This window comes from Sinocyclocheilus grahami, unplaced genomic scaffold (assembly GCF_001515645.1).
Source record: "Sinocyclocheilus grahami isolate Dianchi unplaced genomic scaffold, SAMN03320097.WGS_v1.1 scaffold45.1, whole genome shotgun sequence".
NCBI classification, from domain to species: domain Eukaryota; kingdom Metazoa; phylum Chordata; class Actinopteri; order Cypriniformes; family Cyprinidae; genus Sinocyclocheilus; species Sinocyclocheilus grahami.
This window is the reverse complement of record NW_015505224.1, coordinates 45,082-67,908: the sequence shown is the minus strand read 5'-3', so window position 1 is coordinate 67,908 and position 22,827 is coordinate 45,082. Positions and strand designations below refer to the sequence as shown.

At 37.6% G+C, this 22,827-nt stretch overlaps 2 protein-coding genes across 3 annotated transcripts in view; one reads left to right on the top strand and one right to left on the bottom strand.

The window, feature by feature from the left end:
- LOC107582480 (ninein-like protein) overlaps positions 1-9,058 on the top strand; it is a 31,178-nt gene extending 22,120 nt beyond the window's left edge. For both annotated transcript variants that reach the window (XM_016268327.1, XM_016268328.1), the window contains 12 exons: positions 15-136; positions 393-751; positions 2,934-3,038; positions 3,125-3,194; positions 4,511-4,795; positions 4,880-4,993; positions 5,069-5,215; positions 5,296-5,445; positions 5,920-6,033; positions 6,119-6,328; positions 6,476-6,589; positions 8,687-9,058. In XM_016268327.1, the coding sequence (XP_016123813.1) occupies positions 15-136; positions 393-751; positions 2,934-3,038; positions 3,125-3,194; positions 4,511-4,795; positions 4,880-4,993; positions 5,069-5,215; positions 5,296-5,445; positions 5,920-6,033; positions 6,119-6,328; positions 6,476-6,589; positions 8,687-8,878 (1,982 nt within the window). In that variant the 3' untranslated portion in view covers positions 8,879-9,058. The remainder of the gene's footprint in view (positions 1-14; positions 137-392; positions 752-2,933; positions 3,039-3,124; positions 3,195-4,510; positions 4,796-4,879; positions 4,994-5,068; positions 5,216-5,295; positions 5,446-5,919; positions 6,034-6,118; positions 6,329-6,475; positions 6,590-8,686) is intronic.
- Positions 9,059-9,146: 88 nt separating this feature from the next.
- LOC107582537 (DNA replication complex GINS protein PSF1-like) lies at positions 9,147-10,599 on the bottom strand. The gene is made up of 3 exons (XM_016268434.1): positions 10,399-10,599; positions 9,817-9,978; positions 9,147-9,725 (listed from the first exon to the last, which is right to left on the bottom strand). Exons 1-3 carry the CDS (start codon positions 10,471-10,473, stop codon positions 9,657-9,659), a joined length of 306 nt encoding a protein of 101 aa, XP_016123920.1. The 5' UTR covers positions 10,474-10,599; the 3' UTR covers positions 9,147-9,656.
- Between the last annotated feature and the right edge of the window lie 12,228 nt (positions 10,600-22,827).

The following is a 22,827-nucleotide window of genomic DNA, read 5'->3' as shown; positions in this document are numbered from 1 at the left end:
GTGTGTCTCTTTAGTTTTAGGTTGCTTGGTGAGTTTGGCTCCCGCTGTGAGCATCGAGACAGAACTGGCCATGGAGCAGATGAAAGAGAAAAACGAGCAAGAAGTCCAGGACTTGAAGATCCAACTGGAGACTAAGGTACAGACATAGTATGGAAACATGAAATAGGTTTGTTACAAGTAACCTTTGCAAATTAAATTATATTCAAATAGTAAGAGCTAAGGGGACAAGCTAAGATGTGCAAATGCTCCAAGACGTACAATTTTACCAGGTACCAAATAAAACCTTGAAGAATACATCAGTGAATAATAGGATTATATTGCAACACAAATTGTGAAAACAAAACCTTATTGAAGAGAGAAAGTGATTTATGGTCCTAATTTTGTTTCAACAGGTAAATTTCTACGAGCGCAGTATGGAGCTGATGCGGCAGAATATGGAGGTTGAGCGGAAGGACATCTCACAGAACTTTAAGATGGAGATCAGTGAGTTGGAGGGCCTGAAGGCTCAGGCAGAGGAGCGGGCAGAGAAAATGCGTCAGGCTGTTGAGCGGCTGGAAGCAGAGCTGAGGGGTAAGACTTCAGGAGGAGCCTGGGGTCCAGAGCAAGAACGGAGAATTCAACGGGAACAGGCAGAACTAGAGCAGAACTACGCTCGTGAGATCAGTAACATCGTGCTGCGTCTTACCTCAGAGAAAGATCAGCTAGAGGCAGAACTCAACCTCAAGATGGACCAGGAAGTGCTGCTTGTTAGGTAAGTGTCGCTCAAATGATCTGGTAAAGGATTAGGTGCAGCTCATCCATTGTAGACATTGGTTTTGCGTATTAGAAAAAGAAAAGAGCTACCATGAGAGAAGGCGGATGGTTTGTCAATGCTGAGACAGTCTTGAGGACTCTTTAGTAATAGAATTAAAAACAGAATGTCAAATATGTTCAGGTCATATTTCTCTCTAAAAAAATTTAATTTTATGATAATTCTTATTTCATTAATGCAAAAATATTTCATTCTATTTACTGTAATGAAAAAAAAAATATATATATATATATATTATTTTGATTGTAAAGGTGTTTGTCCATTATAGTAGGTAGTATTTTTTGTAATAGGTTTAATTTAATATTTAATAAAAAAAAAACGTGATGCATGATACAGTATGATGAATTTAATGAGAATCACCATTGAAAACAATGAGAAATTAAATAGCACTCCTATTAAAAACATCAGAATGCATTATAGTAATGAGAATTCAGGAGAAATGTGCTTAATTGTTGTAAAAATGTAATTGTAATGTATTATTTTTATGTTGTAAAAATAATGAAAAAATGTAAATGCATGATGCCAAAAATTGCAGTGGTCCTAAAATGATATGAATGTTTTTGATAGGCTTGGTGAGATTCACTCATTTATCCTATTTTTCAGAAAGAACGTTGAAATGGTCAAAATTGCATTGTTGAGAGGGAGAAAAAAGCCAGAAATGATACATCGGTGTATTAGTCACATTTTATTACTACATTTAGAAATAATGTAAAATACTAAAACCAAACATTATAAACAATATAAACGTGTACTTTAGTTCCCCTGCCTCCACAACAAATCCTTTAAACTTCAAGGGGTCATATGATGCTATTTTAAAGATCATTATTTGGTGTAACAGAATATGTTGACATGATAATAAAAAAAATATTTGTATTCCAGAAAATACAGTACAATTTATTTTAGATGCATTTTCAATTAAAAGTAATATGCATGCTTCATTTGGACATTCATTATGTCTAAGTGTGCAAATGACATCCCAGTTGTGTTTAACCAACATGCCAGTAAAGAAAAGGTAGATTGTTCCCTTGGTATCCATGACATTTCCATGAATTTAGACACATTAGCATGTTGCTGTGTCCCAGGGAGAAGGCAGAACAGCAGTTATTGCACATGAAGGCACAACACAGCGAGGCTCAGCGCAGCCTCCTTCACCAGCTGCACCTCGAGAGCAGCCGTCTGCAGGAGCAATCCGAGCAGCATCGCAGAGAAGTTTGTGCATGGGAGTCAAGAGTTCAGGAGCTGGAACAGGAGAAGCGCCGGGAGCGTCTCCTCAGCACCGAGCGCTGGAGTGAAGAGCAAGCTCAGATCTGCAGCAGGGTGGCACAGGAGAGGAGGAAACTAGAGGAGGAACACCAGGAAGAAGTCCAGAAGCTAGGAGAACACATCCAGTTCATGGAAGCTCAGGTAGAGCTCGCATCCAGGGCTGAGGAGGAGCTGCTCGTACTTGACCAACCAGTTGGAGGACAAAGAGCAAGAGCTGTGCTCTCTGAGGGAGGACGCCGATAATACCGCCAACCAACTACAGCAATCGCTGATGGACTCCCAAACAGACCTTCAGCAGATGGAGGAGGCCTTTGAAAGCGAGAAGAGCCATATGAAAGAACAGCTTCTGGAGATGGAGGGGCTTGTCATGGCTTTAGAACAAGAGGTGGCCAATCCCCACAGGTTTGTTGTTCTCCAGCTGGTAGATGACCGTCAAATTGATGCATTGAGCCAATCGCCGTTTCTCCCGTATGGATGCCGAGAGTTGACCATTCACTACTTTCATGTTTGTCCAAGAATGTTTCGCACAATGAGATTTCATTAACCGTAGACATGCGCTTTGATTGTTCAGCCTCATGCTGCATCTCACTAACTGAATGATGTTGATGTCACTGACATGCATGCAATCTCACTATTAATAACAGTTACTGTATGTCCTTGCATCCTTTTAATTATATTAACAGTATTACATTTTTGATTTGCCGCCCTAACTTTTTTCATGTTTTTGAAAATCTAGCTCTAAAATGATAGTAATTGTTCTTGAAATTGTATTGTTTTCTGTACTAAGCTGCCTAAAAGTGCAGAGGCGGTTAAGATTGTAGTGAAGAGCTGATCTCTATATTTTGGTTTCCAATTCTAGGGCTCAATTTGATGAGGTCACCTCTGAAAACAGAGCACTGAAAGACAGGCTTGCTGTCTTACAGCAGGATGTCAAGTCGCTGGAGGAAGAGCTCAACAAAAAGTGGTAAAGAAATCATTGACTTGTCAACTATCCACACTTTATTTTGCTATCTTATTTAGCAAAAACAAATGTTGCTTCATTATATTTAGGAGGAAACTTGAAGAGATGGAGAGAGAATATATGAAGAAGCGGGAAGAAGAGGAGAGGCTACGGAAAGAGGTTAAGTGCTTGAAAAATATTGATAGCATGGATCTTAAATTCAGCCCCATTTCTTAATATTAATTTCTGGTCTTATTCTTAAATATTCAGCAGTCCACATTATTCCAAAGAAAAGTTTGTGTTCTTGGTATTTCATCAAAATACTTAAAGGGATAGTTCAACCAAAAATGAAAATTCTGTCATTAATTACTCGCCCTCATGTCATTCCAAACCTGCAAGACCTTCATTCATCTTCGGAACACAAATTGAGATTTTTGATTAAATCCGAGAGCTTTCTGACCCTCTATAGACAGCAAGGGTACTGAAACGTTCAAGGCCCAGAAAGGTAGTAAGGACATTGTTAAAATAGTCCATGTGACATCAGTGGTTCAACCGTAATTTTATGAGGCTACGAGAATACTTTTTGAGCGCAAAGAAAACTAAAATAACTTCTCCCACGAGTTATGTCTTCTGCCATTTTAGAGAGTATCACAATGCATAGCTTTCCCCTAAGCGTACAGCTCTCTATATGAAGCATACAGTCTGTATTAGAGCCACAGAAAGAGCACAATACATAATTTATAGCCTAGGGTGAAGTCATTATGTACATTAACAATGATTTGGGACAAATATAATGTAATTTAATGGAAAAATATGTGAATGGTGCTCTGTGCAGCGCGCAGAGTCATGTGTCAAAACAAACAACGTGTGCTGTTAGTGATTTCCGCCTCTAGAGTCCGCTCTCATACTGTATAATGGCAGCGGACCCTTCTCAGCCACTCGGACGCAAACCGGAAAACTATTGGCATGAATTTTTGCCCGCTCTGTGCAGCGCGCAGAGTCATGTGTCAAAACAAACAACGTGTGCTGTTAGTGATTTCCGCCTCTAGAGTCCGCTCTCATACTGTATAATGACCCTTCTCAGCCACTCCAGCAACGGACGCAAACCGGAAAACTATTGGCATGAATTTTTGCCGATAACCGATAGTTCCGCCAATCAACTATTGGTGCCGATTAATCGGCAAAACCGATGAATCGGTCTACCTCTACTTGTAAACAAGGTGACGCATGCATCGTGGTACTCTTGTGAACATGCACCAAAGACTGACACTGAAGAGAAGACATTTTTCAAAAGTCATTATTTTTCCGTTTAATTTCCATATATTAATTATTGATCCACCTCTAAAACAACTTTCCATTTACGATCACCAAGCCCCATTGTTTTTCAACCACTCCAACCACCTGTCATGTTCCCATTAAATGTCACGTTATGAAAATGAAATGGTTGCAAACCATTAGTTGCTGCTCCTAACAGTTATTTGATTTCTTCAACATAGAATTCCAAATTTCGAGAGGAGGTGCTTGACTTCAGTGCGAGAAACCTGCAACTTAGCAGTGAGAACGCTGAACTGAGTTCCCGGCTGTCTACTGATCAGAGAGCAGTGCAGACGCTGACTGACAGGCTTGCACAGGTGTGTCAGGAGAACGATGAGGCAGCTGCGGCTTACAAACAGCTGCAGGAAGCCCTACAACAGCAGAATAGCGACACACTAAAGCTGCAGGAACAGTGGCAGAAAGAGAAGGAGCTTCTAGAGAGGGAGCTTAAAACTGCCAAGGAGACGGTATGGATTGGTTGTGTAGGATATTTTAACAAATTATTTCAAAGTTGGCAGGAATCGCTGAAATTGTGTTTTATTTTTCTTCAGCTCCAGCGTTTGACGGCCGTTGATTCTGCATTGAATTGTCAGACTCTGAAAAACCAAGCACTAGAGCAAGACAAGGAGCGTTTGCTGAAGGAAACGTCAGACAGAGACCAGAAGGTGAGATGTTGAGGCTTTTTCGCAGAGTATATTTCCAGCATGTTTATGCTGAAACATGCTTTGTGTTTGTTGCAGCTGATAAATCTTCAGGAATCTCTTGGCAAATCAGAAGCCCAGATAGAGCAGCTCAACTCCCAGATCTTGACTATGTGGCAAGAAAAGGATGTTCACGTCCAGGAGTCAGCCACACATCAGAAGATGTTGCAACAGTCTCAGGAAAAGGTCAACAAAGATCTTTATACTACTTGCAGTCATTCAGTACTAATAAAAAATAACTTGTAAGTATTGTTGTAAAACACAAGGTCCAGGAGCTTGAGGAGAGCATACGTCAGTTGCGTAAAGAGAAGGAGCAGTTACATCAGACCCAGAGGCTTCAGGAGGAGATGGCAGTCGGTGTCCTGCAGAAGGAGTGCAAGAGTTTGCGACTACAGAACGAGGAACTTCGTAATAAGGTTAGTCGGGAACAATAAATAGCTTTTGCATGGATTTTCCTCTATGCAATTATAAGCAAATATGCATAATTGCTCCCCGTTTTATTTCTAGTGAACTATTTGGAATGCATTTACATTTATGCATGAGGCTTTTATCCAAAATAAATTTAAGTGCATTCAATGTATAGATCAGTTGCATTCACAGGGAATCTAACCCATGATATTGTGGTTGATATTGCCATACTTTTAGTTGCAGGAATGTTCTTCTGTATTCACTACAGGGAATTTCAATGTATTTGAAGTCTCATATACTCACCAAGCATGCATTTATTTGATCATAAATACAGTAAATATTAGTATTTGTATTAGTATTTATAAAATTAGTATTTGAATATATTTAAAAATGTTATTTATACCTGTGATGCCAAGCTGAATTTTCAGCATCATTACTCCAGTCTTCAGAAATCTTTCTGATATGCTGGATTATATTTCTAGATGGCTCAGCTGCAGACTCAGGAGCTGGAACTTCAGAGACTGACACATGAGTGCCTCACTTTGAGGAACAAACAGGCAGAGCTGGAGACCGCTAAATATGAGGCAGACGAACAGGTTTGAAGATCATTTTCAAACTTCTTACTGATTGAGAATTCCTTATGAATGTTTTTGGTCTCACTTTTGTGTGTTTGATGTTTAGGCACTAAGGGCAGATAGCGCTCTATCAATGGTCCAAGCCCAGCATGCACGTGAGGTGCAGGAACTAAGGGAACAGGTGGGTTCTGGCACTCGGGAGCACTTGGCTCATCTGCAAACTCAACTGGTGGAGCAACAGCGCAGGTCGCAGGATTTAGAGGATCTGCTTCGCTCTCAGGCCAAACAGGCCGGTGTTCAGATGGGACTTCAGCAGGTACATCAGCATCACATTCAAAATCTTAAGGCAGTCAAACAGGGAGATTGATATACAGTTTTGCATTGAATCATTTACATTTTTTTTCACCCTTGATCTCATATTTCAAGTATATTTTTATTAATGAACTATTAAATCAAACAACAGGAGCAGTACGAGAAATTGATGGCAAGTATGCAGGAGCGTATGGATGAGGTTGAGGCCAAACTGAAAAACACCCGTGTCATGCTGCAGGAGAAGGTCAACCAGCTAAAAGAACAGGTAACCAGAAACTAATGGCATTAAAACCACATTTAGAAAATATGGATATTTTCGAAACTAAATACTGCATAATGTTTACAATTTTTTTTTTCCTATAGTTTTTAGTATGTGAAGCTTTAGTAGGCATGCACTATGTAAAATATTGCAATAAGTAAAACTTTCACACAACATAAACCCACATACTGTATATCATCTTCGAAATAAATATGGTTAAAGAATAGTTCACTCAAAAATGAAACTCTGGCCATCCAAGATGTAGATAAGATCAGCTTTGGAGAAAAGTAGCATTACATCACTTGCTCACCAATGCATCTTCTGCAGTGAATGGGTGCCATCAGAATAAGAGTCCAAACAGCTGATAAAAACATGACAATAATCCACAAGTGAACCACACGACTCCCGTCCATTAATTAACATGTAGTGAAGTGAAAAGTTGTGTATTTGTAAGAAACAAATCCATCATTAAAGGGGTCATATGATGTTGCTAAAAATAACATTGTGTATTTGGTGTAATGAAATGTTTATGCGGTTTAAGGTTTAAAAAACACATTATTTTCCACATACTGTACACTATTGTTTCTCCTCTATGCCCCGCCTTTCTGAAACCCGTCGATTTTTACAAAGCTCATCGGTCTGAAAAGCGAGGGGGTGCTCTGATTGGCCAGCTATCCAGTGCGTTGTGATTGGCCGAATACCTCAAGCTTGTGACGGAAATATTATGCCCCTTACCATATTGTGATGCCCTGTCCAGCCGGAGCGACGAGACAAAAACATTAAAACCCATTATAAACGAAGCATTTGTTGCATCCAGTGGGGACATAATTACGGATTATATTGACTTATACTGTCTTTTTACGCGTATGCAAACCCATGTCTGCATTTGTGATCGGAGCAATGACAAACAACAAGCGCTACTCTACACTGCTCAAAACTTGCGGTTGAATCGTCAGTGGCAAATTCTTTCAAAATAAAAAAAGTACTTGCAGTCCGTGAGTCGGAACAGCCGGCATTATATGGTCTACTCTACCAGGATCAGGAAACAGTCCTCCATAAAATGCGCAGCACACATCTGAATATTTTATGGAGGACTGTTTCCTGATCCTGGTCTACTCTACCAGGATCAGGAAACAGTCCTCCATAAAATGCGCAGCACACATCTGAATATTTGGGTTGAACTGTTCTGGAACAGTGTTGTAAATACAACTTAACCACTGATTTCTAGTCATGTTCTCTTTTGGAAGGCCAAACAAAGTAGTTTCACTTTCACAACGAAACACCGCATCACACATGGCGGGCTTGAGTGAGCGGAGGGCGGCGGGCTTGCGGCAACCACATGTGACGACCCCAGGCTGGACTCCGCTTCGTCCACGGTGAAAGCCGATCCGGTGATCCACAGCACAAAGTTTATGTATTTCCTCAGCAGCCAGCACGGATCAGCGGATATCGTCCTCTTTTGGAAGGCCACAACGAAACACAAATCATCTTCACGAAATGGCGGTGGCAACACTACTACAGCGAGAATAAAAGTTACACCTTCTTTCTTTGCGTGAACATTTGGGCGGCGTTATGCAAATCTTCCCACATCGTGACGTAGACATGTGGGGGTGTGTTAGAACGAGCCGTTTTAGGTCGGCGTGGTTGACTCTTAACTTTTATAAAGAATATCTCTTTGGATTTGAGACTTTAGTCTTAGCAACTTTACAGATCTTCTTTATGCACCAAGAGCTTGTAACACTCCAAAGAGAAAGGAAAAACTTAAATCGCATCATATGACCCCTTTCAGGCACTTAAAACTGTCCAAAATCTTACCTCCAGTGAAAAAGTTGTATTGATAAATTTCTCCAAATCTGTTGATGAACAAACAAACTCATCTACATTTTGAATAGCCTGGGGGTGAGTAAATTGTAAACGCATCTTTATTTTTAGATGAACGGTTTCTTTAATTTGAATGTTTAATTGAATATAAATGTGGTAGCCCTGTAACTAGTGAAAGTACATACTAAGAACTTCAGAAATGGTAAGAGTTTAGTATGCTGAAGTTATTTTAAGATATTTAATATGGTGACAATCATCTTTCTAACTTTTTTCACCCCATAGCTAGCCAAAAATGCCAAGTCAGATCTGCTGCTGAAGGACCTGTATGTGGAAAACTCTCAGCTCATGAAGGCTCTTCAGGTGACGGAGCAGAGGCAGAAGAGTGCAGAGAAGAAATCTTTTCTTTTGGAGGAGAAAGTGATCGCCCTTAATAAACTGCTACGTAAAATTGCCCCAGCATCCCTCACAGCTTAGACTTGTTGCACTCCATTATGAGCCTCTATTTGTTGTACTGGACTGTGAAGTCCCACCCTTTAGTGCACTTTTGTCTTTTGGTGCAAAACGTGTTTTTGTAAAACCAATCCTAGTGTTAAAATGAAAGCACAGAATGCAAAGTCTTAAAGAATTACTGTAACAGCATATTGTATTAAAAATCATGCTGTTTTCAAGAGTATAAAGAGAAAGAAGGGTTAAGTTAATTCAATGGTCTCTTCAGAGGCAAACAAATGCCAATGAACAAGACTTTTGTAGTATGAGATTTGATCATTTATTAAGGACAGAGCATTACACATTCCTTCAGTTGTTCACTGTGATGTAGGCTACAAACTGCAAGCATTCTTGTAAATGTGTTGACTTCAATATTTGCTTGTAAAAAAAAAAAAACACTTTTTACTGCAGTTTTAATGCCCATTGTGGTGCAATAACCAAAAGCACAGTATTCACACAATGTACAGTTTTGATACAAATACTATCTTGTAATTGCACAGTTGTCAATCATGATGCACTAATGTCCACTTTGATATAAATTGTGTTGCAGATGTCTCTTATGATGTACACATCATTTAAAAGAGCTGGCTAACTGTTGGGAGATGAAAGTGTTGTAAATGCATCATGTACCACTGTAAAGAATGTGACCAAGTAAAGTTTTACCTGTGTACACGTGTAGCTTTCTGATTAGATAATTCACTCTAATTTAAAGTTGTAATATCCACATGAACGTGAAGGAAAGTATCCACAATACAGCTGCTTCTTGTTAGGAGATGACGTGCTCTAATACACCCTGCCGAATAAGCTGCTCACATTTCCATCTGGGTAAAAAGTGCTGTGAAGACAGAGGGTGAAACGTGTTATGCTATATACAGTATATATATATATATATAAATATTTAAACATGCTCTTAAGAATATAGTTACCTGGCTATTTTTCTTCAACAGAATGACAGTGCCATCATCTATTTCAAATTCTCCATGGTCTTTAAGACAGCGCACCTGAATGGGAATTAAATGGTCAGTGCTGATAGGCCTATATATACACACACACACATTTGTTTTTACATATTTGAAGCATTCTATTACCTCTTTTACAAGGTATTGCAACAAATATTACTATGATGTACCCAACAACTAAACTACAGTATCTCACAGAAGTGAGTACACCCCTCACATTTTTTGTAAATATTTTATATCTTTTCATGTGACAACACTGAAGAAATGACACTTTGCTACAATGTAAAGTAGTGAGCGTACAGCTTGCATAACAGTGTAAATTTGCTGTCCCCTCAAAATACCTCAACACACAGCCATTAATGTCTAAACCGCTGGCCACAAAAGTGAGTACACCCCTAAGTGAAAATGTCCAAATTGGGCCCAATTAGCCATTTTCTCTCCCCGGTGTCATGTGACTCATTAGTGTTACAAGGTCTCAGGTGTGAATGGGGAGCAGGTGTGTTAAATTTGGTGTTATCACTACTGTACGAAGCGCTGTACGTTACTCACATTAAAGGCGGGCAGCTGACCGTCGCCCATTCGATGTAGTTCTCTAATAAGCTCGACTGCCTTTTCGCAGAACATTATAAATTTGTTTGTAACTGAAAGATGTCGATATTTTTGGGGGGATAAAGTCTTAGCTAGCTAGCTAGCTATTTCCAATGTACTCGCGTAGACAGTTTTCGCGGTAAATGTTTGTTGTTGTGATCACGTGAGCGTTACTACGGGGAGTCAGAAAGGACATCTTGACGGGAAAGTCCGACTCATTTCTGGGAATCGGTTCTTATGAACAGTTCATCTTTTCAAAGAACCGGTTCAGTGATTATTTTTCTTTTCAACGCGTAGCATAAAACGATTCACATAATTACTTGACCTGTGTCGTTAATGAGAACACGACAGCTAAATATGCATCATTGTGATTATAAATATGCACGGCAGAAAGATGTTTTAAGGAACCGGACCCTGAAAGCAAGAAAGCACAGCCATTCTCTGATAACTGCTTGTGACCTAATCCCAGTCAATACCCTAAAAAACAAATATTGGTTTATGTTAAATATTTTAAGGTACTTAGTGCTGTAGCTTATTGTACTTTGGAGGTTTGTCTCATATTTTTCACAAATTCTTGTCATTTTTTTGTAGCAACTAAATGTGAGTAATCAAGTACATGCTGCCATCTTAGTGGTAAACAATGATGGCAACAAACGTTGGTGGTAAAGGGCTAATAATCATGCCTTGTAGGTCCCCAATATAAAATAACAACCGTAATGAGAACTATAATACCTTTAATTTAGTTTTCACTATACTTGGCCACAAGTCACAAGAGACACAAAGTCAAAATTATGAGAAAAAGCTGAAATTATCACAGTCAAATTATCAAATAAAATCTCACTATTTTGACAAAAATGACTAGCACCACTGTCATAATTATAATGTCATGCTATGGTGTATAAGAAATGCACAAAGAAGATGAATGATGTAAACAGTCTTTAATAAATCCACATTATTAAATGTGACCGAGGCAGAGGTGGGGATCCGGAAGGCCACTCCCCCCACCGGTGGGGATCCGGAAGGCCACGGTGGAGCCGGAGCGACTGAGGACCAAGGGGGAGCCGGAGGGACGAGGCACAGCCATAGAAGTGGAGGCAGCAGATGGTCGACAACTGACCAAGGTGGAGCCGGAGGGATGAGGGAGCCCAGTGGAGCTGGTGGACTGATGGGAGGGAGCTAGGAGCCATGGTGGAACCGCTGGGTCGACGGGCTGAGGTGGAGTCCGGGACTCAGAGGCCAGAGACGGAGACAAGGGATCGTCCAGCCATGACACCGATGGAGACTGGCAGATACGCAGGATGGTGGGCTGAGGGTGAGCTAAGTTAAGGAAGTAGGGATGACAGGAGAGGGAGGGTGGGAATTTGTGAGCGCCAGGGTTTTCAGGGATGTTTTTTTTATGAGCTTTTTATGCGTTTTATTGAGATAGGACAGTAGAGTGATGCCAGGAAAGCACTGGGAGGAGAGAGGGGAGCGGGATCGGCAAAGGACCTCGAGACTGGAATCGAACTCAGGTCGCCCTGAACACAGTTGCGCTGTATGTCGACGCACTAACCACGAGGCTATTGGCGCCGACTTCAGGGATGGTATGTGCTGCCCACACCCTACACCAGATTGGGACTCCCAATTACGGGAGCGCAGCGGACAGGGGAACGACCTGTTATAGGACAGGACAGACAGACAGTTCGGGGCAGCTTGACAGTTCAGATGATGGTGGGAGAAGAGTGGGCATGTCCGCATATAAATCCTCAGAGTCCAGCGGGATCTCACCCTCAGCGGTGGTGCAGTGGGCGGGGCTTTCCTCCAAGCCCTCGCACTCCCTTGCTTCATCCACTGGCGCGTGCTCAGTAGCCGACTCTCGCAACTGGTCAGACGATTCATGAGGCTCTGGCTCCAGGGCGATGGCTCTCCGTCGGTGGTGGGCTCAGGCTGTTGCTCCACGGAGTCTGTGTCAAGTGGTGTTCCTGATCGGGGGAGGACAACCTTCACACACTGGAAAATGGACTCCCTCCAGTAATGTGGTGTCTGGGAGGTCCATAGGGCAGTGAAAGTTTGCCCCGATCCGGCAAAGGGATTTCAGGGTCTCGTCATCGAAGGGGCTCATAACTGCCAGATGAGCAAACCCCAGAGTAAATGAGTAAAAGTTGTGGCTCTCCCAAGCCACGGCAGAGAATTTAGTTGCCCATTCCATATTCCTTTTTGTAGGTCCAGGGTTCTGTCACACTACAGTGTATAAGAAACGCACGAAGAAGATGAATGATGTAAACAGTCTTTAATGAATCCACATAGAGATAATCCACAGAAGGAAAGCAGGAATCACACGTAGCAATCGGCGTTTACACTGGACAAGGACAAACTGAAACAACTACAACTTAAGTAGACAAACCAATGAGGGACTAACGGCTAAATTAACTAGACACAGGTTAACTGACTAAGATAATCAAGGGGAGACAGAAACTAGGTCAAGGAACTCACGAGGGATGAAAACGCAACAAAACAGTCCAAGGGTGTGACATATAAGACAGGAAGTTGAAATGGTGACAAAAACAATTACCACATAAAAAGTCATTATTATGACAAAAAGTCAACATTATGAGATACTAAGTCATAATTGAAATAAAAGGTCAAAATGATTAAAAACCATAATTATGAGATAAACTCAACATTACAGCATAAAACTAGTTCTGACATAAAAGATGAAATTATGGCAAATAGTCGGCTGTGATAAAGGACAAAAATTATCATAATTTTGAGATAAAATGTCAAAATTATAGAATAAAACCAATTCAGACATAGAAGATGAAATTATTACAAAAATAAAAAATTGTGAGATAAATTATGAGATATACTATGTCATAATTGTGATTAAAAATTGAAATTATGACATAAAAGTCATAATTATGGCAAAGTTAACATAATGATACTAAGTCATAATTATGAGATACATTAGTCATTATGAGATGAAGTTGAAAGTGACATAAGTCACAATTATGAGATAAAATCAATTATGACAAAAAGCTGAAATTATGACTGTCAAATTATCAAATAAAAAGTCATTATAATGACCTAAATGACAAGTACCACTGTCATAATTATGAGGCAAAAAGTTGAAATGATGACATAAAAACAACTACCACTTTATAAAGTCATCAGTATGAGATAAAAAGTTGAAATTACGGCATAAAACCAGTTGTGACAAAAAAGACAACATTTTGAGATATTAAGTCATAATTGCGATAAAAAGACAAAAATTTGATGATAATTATTAGATAAAATGTCAAAATTATAGCATAAAACCAGTTATGACCTAATGGATTAAATTATGACAAAAGATCAAAACTGTGAGATCCATTATGACATACTAAGTCATAACTGAGATTTAAAAAATTTAAATTATGAAATAAAAGTCATTATGAGATGAAGTTGAAAGTGATATAAAAAGTCAAAATTATGAGATAAAATGTTGAAATGTGACTGTATGTCATAATTATGAATTGTATTATTTTCGAAAGCATGATTTTTTTTTCTTATGTGACTGTACACCATCTGTTCAAAGGGGAGGGTGGTAATTTACCATACTTTACAGTGTGGGAACAGCAGAGTTTATAGGTGTGATCTAGATAAAGCAATCACACCCAAAGGCATTTATGAGGAGTGCAAAATGGGAGATAGCATTCCCTGTGGACGTGGAGTCAATGAAGTCATGCTCTGTGTCTCCTCCACAGTTTGATTGGGACGCCTCCCAAACCCGGGATAACAGTATAATTAACAGGGACAGCTGCAGATACAGTCCCTCTGTCAGCGACCACAGCAGAAACCGTCCACTGGGCCTGGGCCCAAATCAACTTCTAAAACCATAGAAACCGTTCACAGCCATATCAGTGTCTTGTGCTACAGCAGGTGGTCCCTGAAGTCCCCAATTCAACCTCCCCCCTTTGTCTCAAGTTTTCACATGAGACCTGCGGACACTCGTGTTTATTAGCGAATAACTCACAAACATCTTCTGCTTGGTTTGTATTTTTCGGACCAAGGTAAAATCCCACTTACGGACCCAAACTTGTCTCTGTCAGAGCAGCGGTATCACATAAACCTTTGAGGCTTTGGAAGCTGTCGCTGTAGTGCTTGTAGGCTCTCAGATGGTCGTCTCAGGCACCTGGAAATGTAGCGCAGTAAAAATAACAGGGAGAAGGAGATAAACCGAATGAAGGGATGAATGGAAAAGAGGAAGAAGGATCAGAGAATGGGTCAGTGGGATTTGTCTTGTTTTCTCACACCATGAGTTAACCAGCATGCGTCTAAAGAGTTTCAGCTATGTAGCTTTGCCTGCTTCAGTCTTCCTCATCAACCGGATCAAACAGAACAGATTCAGCTGTGGCCTCCGATCCTGTCCCGCTGGAATTGCACAAATGTTGCCACTTGAGCCGCGATGTCACTGCCACCCCCCATCCGCTAACCCACTCCAGCTGATTTCAAAAGAAACCTGCTTTCGGTTTGAAATGGTGCTTAGCCAGTGGTTCTGCTCCACAAAACTCTCTGATGCCCTGCTATCTTGCTAAAAATGACCAGTTGCATGCACACATATGCATGACAGTGCACAATGCTTAGTTTTTATGGCATAGTGTAATACATAATATACCGTGCACGTCATACTAATCAGTGGTCTTTAAAAGTACAGGAGAACTTTCCTAAAGAGCCAAATCTTATGGCATTTAATGCGAATTTAAAATGTCACTGTGTTGTTAGGAATGTTATAGATCTCTAATTGTTCTGTTTTAAACCATGTATCATAAATTAGGCAGTAACACTGTCAAATAATATAATGTAAAGGCCAAGCATGTGTTTTCCTCAATTTAGGTTTAATACTGTATGAGCCATTCCTAAAAAAAGAAAAAACAACAACCTTAAAATATATATTGCACGGCCCAAAACTCATCCATTTTCTGTATCATTGACAAGCAAATAATAATATAATATTTGGACATGCTTGACTGAACTTATGTGTGCCATGATCTTAAAAACCTGTAGATTTCTGCTTTAAATGCTTGAAATTGGTTTTGTAGAGAAATAGCAATTCCTATATAGTTTTAGGGGAGGTTTTGAAAGAAAGAAATTCATTTTTATTTCAGCAAGGATGCATTAAATTGATCAAAAATGACAGTAAAGACTAAAGATTTTTAACTTGTGACATTACAAGTTATTTCTATTTGAAATAAATGCTGTTCTTCTGAACTTTCTATTCATCAAAGAATCCTGATGAAAATGTATTTTGATGAGAATGATAAGAAATGTTTATTTAAAGCACAAAATCAGCATAGAATGATTTCTGAAGGATCATGTGACACTGAAGACTGGAGTAAAGATGCTGAAAATTCAGCTTTGTATCACAGAAATAAATGAAAATTGACAATATATTCAAATAGAACATTTTACACTGTAGTCATATTTCACAATATTACAGTTTTTATTGTATCAAATAAATGCAGCCTTGTTGAGCATAAGACACTTCTTTCAAAAGTATATACAAAAAAAAAATAAAAAATCCTATGGCCCCAAACTTTTGAATGGTAGTGTACATATTTATGTATTTCTTTTTTGAAGCATTCATGCAAACTCATTTGAGTTACAATTCTGTTTGTAAAAGTTTCTCACAATTCACTTCATGTAGTTGGTTGAGAGAATGGACAGAGTGAGCAGAGCTAGAATATAGACAAAAAAATTAGCTCAAATATAAGATTTGATTTGTTTAACAGTTGTAAATAATATGTATTTTCGTCTTATTTAGAGTTTGATGCTTCTGTTATTTTTAAAAATATTTTTTATTATTTACTAGATGCTTTTAATATAATTATAAAAATGTGAAATAAATATATTACAGATTGAGTGGGTGAAAGAAGAATAGAATAGAATAGAATAGAATATGGCTTTATTTAATCCAGTTTAAGTTGCATGTGAAGCCACTGAGCGCTAGCTGTGACCTTGTGTGATGTGCTGGTTACTGTCTGTGTGAATTTCCACTCTGATGACAGATGTTTTGATGTGAATGGAGTCTGCTGTGGAAGCCTAGTAACTTCAAATAAATGCTTCACAAGACTATATTATTATCTAAAGACTGCCAAAACATTAGGAGATATGTTTTAATCATTCAACATGCAGCCATACATTTTTGGGTAATTGTGAGGATGTCTTGTTTCAGCTTGTTTCATATACTGAGATCATGTGAGTTTCAACCGCTCTCGTGTTATTGGCTGTCCGAGTGTAGAGTTTCCACCCACTATTTTCCAGTCCACACGTACTGTATGTAGTTCACATCTTCAGCTGTCAACATGAGCTGGATGTCAGACGAGTGCATTTAAATTAAAGGATTTGAAAACACTTCACCCTGTCCACCCTGTCCAACGCCAGCCATTAATAAGTCCTTACATGAGTCAACAGGCCAGTTCTCATCGCCTTTGTCAATATATCCATGGATTAGAAATCGGGTCCATCTGGTTGGCTTGTAATTGAATGCATGGATAAGCTGTTTTGTCTATTGGCGTTTCCTAAAAATTCATAGGTTCATAGGAATCATAAAATGTTTGTTAGAAAAAGAGAAACTATGACTCTGTTCCCTACTCCAACAAACCAGCAGCCACATTTGAAAAACATTCTTCAAACTAACGCAACTAAAGCTTAAATGTGACCCTGGAGCACAAAACCAGTCTTAAGTCGCTGGGGTATATTTGTAGCAATAGCCAAAAATACATTGTATGGGTCAAAATTATAGATTTTTCTTTTATGCCAAAAATCATTAGGACATTCAGTAAAGATCATGTTCCATGAAGATATTTTGTAAATTTCCTACTGTAAATATATCAAAACTTAATTTTTTGATTAGTAATATGCATTGCTAAGAACTTCATTTGGACAACTTTAAAGGCGATTTTCTCAATATTTCGATTTTTTTTTTTGCACCCTCAGATTCCAGATTTTCACATAGTTGTATCTCAGCCGAATATTGTCCTATCCTAACAAACCATACATCAATGGAAAGCTTATTTATTCAGCTTTCAGATGATGTATAAATCTCAATTTCGAAAAATTGACCCTTATGATTGGTTTTGTGGTCCAGGGTCACAAATATTCTCAAAATATTACCTAAACAAGCACTTTTCCTGTGTAAAAGCGGTACATTTTTGCATATTTATAAGAGCACTTATTATGGAAAGAATATACTGAAGTGCATGTTAATTCAATAAAATGTATTATAGGTTAAATTTATATTAAAAGCAATTTTTATCATAAAATTACTATTAGAATTTTATCATAATTACTTGTCTTTGAAATATGGTTAAAGTGTGCTGAATGTATAGTTTCAAGAGCTTTAACATTTCTTGAAACAATGCATTCAGACATTTATCTACTTCAAAATATACTTTAATATCACTGAAATTTGTATGTATTGAAATATATTTGTAACTGGGTCAAAGACAAAAAGGGGTTTTCAAGCATCAAAACAGCTTTACATTTGAATGACGAAGGAACGTTATTTTACCCATATTTTGACATTTTATTTTCACAAGCAATTTTAAAAAGTAAAGTAGACACTTTACTTGCATTTAATATGCTTTCTAATGTGTATAAAATCACTTTTGTAAATGTAATTTGATGTGAACACCAAAATGGGACATCTCGTCTTTGACCAAATGACACATTTGTAACGATGAAGTAGCAATTTAGTACATTTAAAATGTATTGAGTTGAAATATAATATTAATTGACATATTACAGTTAAAAAAAATAATAATAAATAATATTTCACAATAATACTTTTTTACTGTATTTTTCATCAAATAAATGCAGCCTTGGTGAGCATAAGAGGCTTATTTTAGAAACATTTAAAGAAACAATTATTCCAAACATTTGGTAGAAAACTGCAAATAATTATAAGTACATGGTTAGAAGTAGTCAGCAGTATAAAACACTGGATTGCAGCATGCTTTGCTCTGTATAGCAGACTGGAGGAGTGAAAATCTCTATATATTGAGCTTCAAAAATTCTGGTTGCTGACTATTAAACTTCATTGCCAATAGATGACAGCAGAGTGCATTATGCACACATGCTCTCTTTCTATCTCTCTGCACTTCTTGGGTATTTTTTTTTTTAATAACTAATTAAATAAGTAAACACAGCAACAGAAATAAAACAGATGCTTGTGACTCATAAACAAATTATGGTTTATTACACATAGTTTATAGAAAGTTGTAATTCTTACACATGGGACTCATTCTTTTTAGACGCCAAAAGACGCTTAAATCATGTAGGCCAAATGGATGGCTTAATTATGTCTTTGTTATTGTAAGAATGTTATAATGAAGGTGTACACGCAAATAAAGCTAATTATTAGCAAACTGCCAATATTAAACAAAAGTGAAACAATCGAGGCGTAGGCTGTAATTGCTGCTAGATGAGATGCCTAAATGGCTTTCTAGTAATTGGTTCTCAAGCCCAAGATAATCCTATTTGAAAATACCCTCAAGGTATTTTTGTCTTTGTGAGACGCCTGTGCAAGTACTGATTTATGAAAGGTGTCTGGTGCATTGTGGGGCTAATGGGTGAGGCCAACAGCTCCGACAGGACTGCGGTGGTTTGCCGGATGTAGCACAATTATATTTCAATGGTTAGGGAGACATGTCAATATGCCAGAGTTTAGGCCGTCACCTATCATTGTGTTGTTCTATGCAACACATAATATTGCTTGAGAACAAAAAATGGACAATTAAGGAAAAATCAAATGACATGCGAGATGAAGCAGGCCCTTGTGAAAAAGAAGTACACTTTAGCATACTTAATAAAAAGAGTACTTATTTTGGAACTAAAACACCTTGAAAGTATATACTTGCGCGTGAACTGAATGTAATGTTTTCGGACACTTAAGCGTGTGTTATTTATAATTAATTCTAAATGTATTATAGATTACATTTATATTAAATGCAATTAGCTGATCTTTAGAGTGCTTTTAGACCCACTTAAGTATGACTTAAGTACATCTTTAAATGTAATTTCGCTCACACTTTATTTTAAGGTCCAATTCTCACTATTAACAACCCATTAACTAAGGCTTTTGCCTCTATATATTCCTAATTTGCTGCTTATTAATAGTTAGTAAGGTAGTTGTTGTTAAGGTATTTTAGGGATATAGTCATGCAGAATATTTGCTTTATAAGCACTAATAAACAGCCAATATGTTAATAATAGGCATGCTAATAGTGAGAATTGGTCCCTATACTAAAGTGTGACCATAATTTCAAAATTCTGTTGTCTTTAAAATATAGTTATAGTGTACTGCTGAATGTACTGACAAGCATTTGTGGTCAAGTAAAATATACTTTAATGTTTTCCAGTTAAATATATTGATAATTGCACATTTGTAAAGTTGAAGTAGTGATGTTAAATGCAACATCAAAAACATTGTACTGTAAAGTACTGTAAATGTGCTTTAGTTAACACTTCAAAATAAGTGTACTCATTTATTCAAGGCATGACAAAAGAGTATTAAAACAGTAATTTCGAATTTACTTTAAACAAACAAACAAAACACTTTTAATTTGGCATTATTACAATGTGTATTTTTCCCTTTAAAATACTTAAAGGGATAGTTCACCCAAAAATTTTATTTATGTCCTTTGCTCACCCTCGAGTTATTCCAAATCTGTATGAATTTCTTTCAGAAGTTGAACACAAAAGAATACATTTTGAAGAATGTTAGCAGCCAAACAGTTGATAGCAGCCATTGACGTCCATAGGATGTAAAAAATGTAAAAACAAAAGTGTGTTAGGAATCAGTCAAGTAAGTATACATGAAAGATATGCACACTTAAGTAGCCTTTAATTTCCTTAATATTATAGTACCTGCAAGCACAGATTTTTAAAATGTACTTTGTAGTACACTACAAGTGCACATTCGATACAATTAAGCACACTTCTTTTTCATGCTAAAAGGAAGAGTGTAAGACACCTGGCAGTTTCTTCAGGATTTACCTGTGGAATTTTAATCCTGCTAATGTATTACAGTCGGGGGTTTGGACTGCAGCACAAACACGCTCTCCAGGGCAGAAAGGTTTCTTATCTAGAGGAGGAGTGATTGAGTAATTCAGACGGTAATCATGCTTGTGTAATCCACATATGTGTTTGTGTAATCCACACAAGATGAAATGTTGAACCGGGACACCTTTTAGTTCTTTTGTTGCATGCTTAAGTTTTGCAAAATGGTTAGGTGTTTTTTTGCTGCCGTCATGGAAACATTAGTAATGATCCCTATTGAGATGAAACTGCTGGTAATTGTGAGGGAACAGCCCTGAGCTCGTATCCTCCCAGGGTGTGAGACGTTGTGTGGTCTGTGAATTTACACCTGCCTCAGGCATCGGTGCGTGGGGCCGCTCAAACCATTTCTATTTGCTTTCTATTGTATCCATTTTCTAAGCTCAGTCTGATAGGCCACAAAGAGCAATTGCAACTAATTATGTAATGGCAGATTAGCACCTGCTAAAACCGTCGTTTTTTGGGGATAAAATGTTTTGGAAGAGCTGTGGACTAAGAGAATTTGGGCTAGTAAGCAAACTAAGGCTCCAGGTGTCATCTATACAGTCTACAGATTGAGCATCAACGTCCATTTACAATACATTACCCAGTGGTAATTGTGTCAGTTGTGTATTTGAGAGAATAATGTAAGCTAGGGTTAAAGTGAATTCTCTCATCATTTACGCACCCTCATGGCATTTCAAAGCAGTATGACTTCTGTGGAACACAAGTTTTAATTGAACTCAAGGAAATAATATACTTTGTAAGACTACACTCTTAAAAATAAAGGTGCTTCACGATGCCATAGAAGAACCTTTTTGTCTAAATGGTTCCATAAAGAACCTTTAACATCTGAAGAACCTTTCTGTTTCACAAAAGGTTCTTTGTGGTGAAAGAAGGTTCTTCAGATTACAAAAAGGTAAGAAAGAGATGGTTCTTTAAAGAACCTTTGACTGAATGGTTCTTTGTGGAACCAAAAATGGTTCTTCTATGGCATCGCTTGAAGAACCTTTTGAAGCACCTTTATTTTTAAGAGTGTATGCTTGAGTGCAAACTGAATGTAAATGTTTCCAGGATGTTTATCTGCATGTCAATTGCAACTAACTGAAAATATATTAGCTTAAGTTTAGATGAAATACAATTACTGGAACTTAAGAGTGCTTTTTTTTGATCCGCTTAAGTAGGATTTAATACATCTTTATATTTATATTTTCACAATTACTGCTATTGTCTTTGAAATAGGGTTCAAATGTATTTCAGAATGTAATCAAAATCATTTATTATAAACGTTATACTTTATTTCTGATGAAAGTTGTATATCATGTTTTTAAATACATCTGTAATGATGAAGTTGAAATTTAGTAGCCTACATTTAAAATATATTTACTTTAAATGGACCTTTCCCCATCACTTCGCTTCCAGTTCTGATCTGTCCTATTGTAATAAAGGCGAAAATGCCAAAAGTCAATCTTTTTTTTTAAATGTAATATGTAATATAACACCAAGCATTTAATGATTTAAAATGGACTTTAACATTTTTATTTGACATTACAAAATGCACTTTTTAAAAGTGCACTTAATTGTATGTTAAGAAACAAAAATTGAAATGTCTGTCTTTAAGTACACTTAAGTAGCCTTTTATTTCATTAATACGGAACTGTACTATCTACAAGTACAGTTTTTTCAAAGTACACTCTTAAAAATAAAGATGCTTCAAAAGGTTCTTCAAGCGATGCCATAGAAGAACCATTTTTGGTTCCACAAAGAACCATTCAGTCAAAGGTTCTTTAAAGAACCAACTCTTTCTTACCTTTTTATAATCTGAAGAACCTTCTTTCGTCACAAAGAAGCTTTTGTGAGACAGAAAGGTTCTTCAGATGTTAAAGGTTCTTTATGGAACCATTTAGACAAAAAGGTTCTTCTGTGGCATCGTGAAGCACCTTTATTTTTAAGAGTGTACTCTTAAAATTTGAAGTACACTACAAGCGCACATTTAATACAGTTAAGCACATCTTTTTTACCTTTTAGTGTAAATACATAATCATTGCTGTTCTAAATGAAAATACTTAAATATAGTTTCATTTTACTGCACAAAAGAAATGTGATTAGCATATACCAGATCATTTTAGAAAGATCCTGTCGAGTAGAACTAAAGTGTTTTTCAAAGTCAAATTGTATTGATGAACTTTCACAATAACAGGCAGATTTCAAACGTTCATTAAATATACTTATCATTTGCCAAGTCGTGCAAACAGGTCATGAAACAAGTATTATTGAGACAAGAGAGGCTCCATCTGTCTTTGATCAATTTGTCTTGTTAATAAGTCTGGAGAGGGA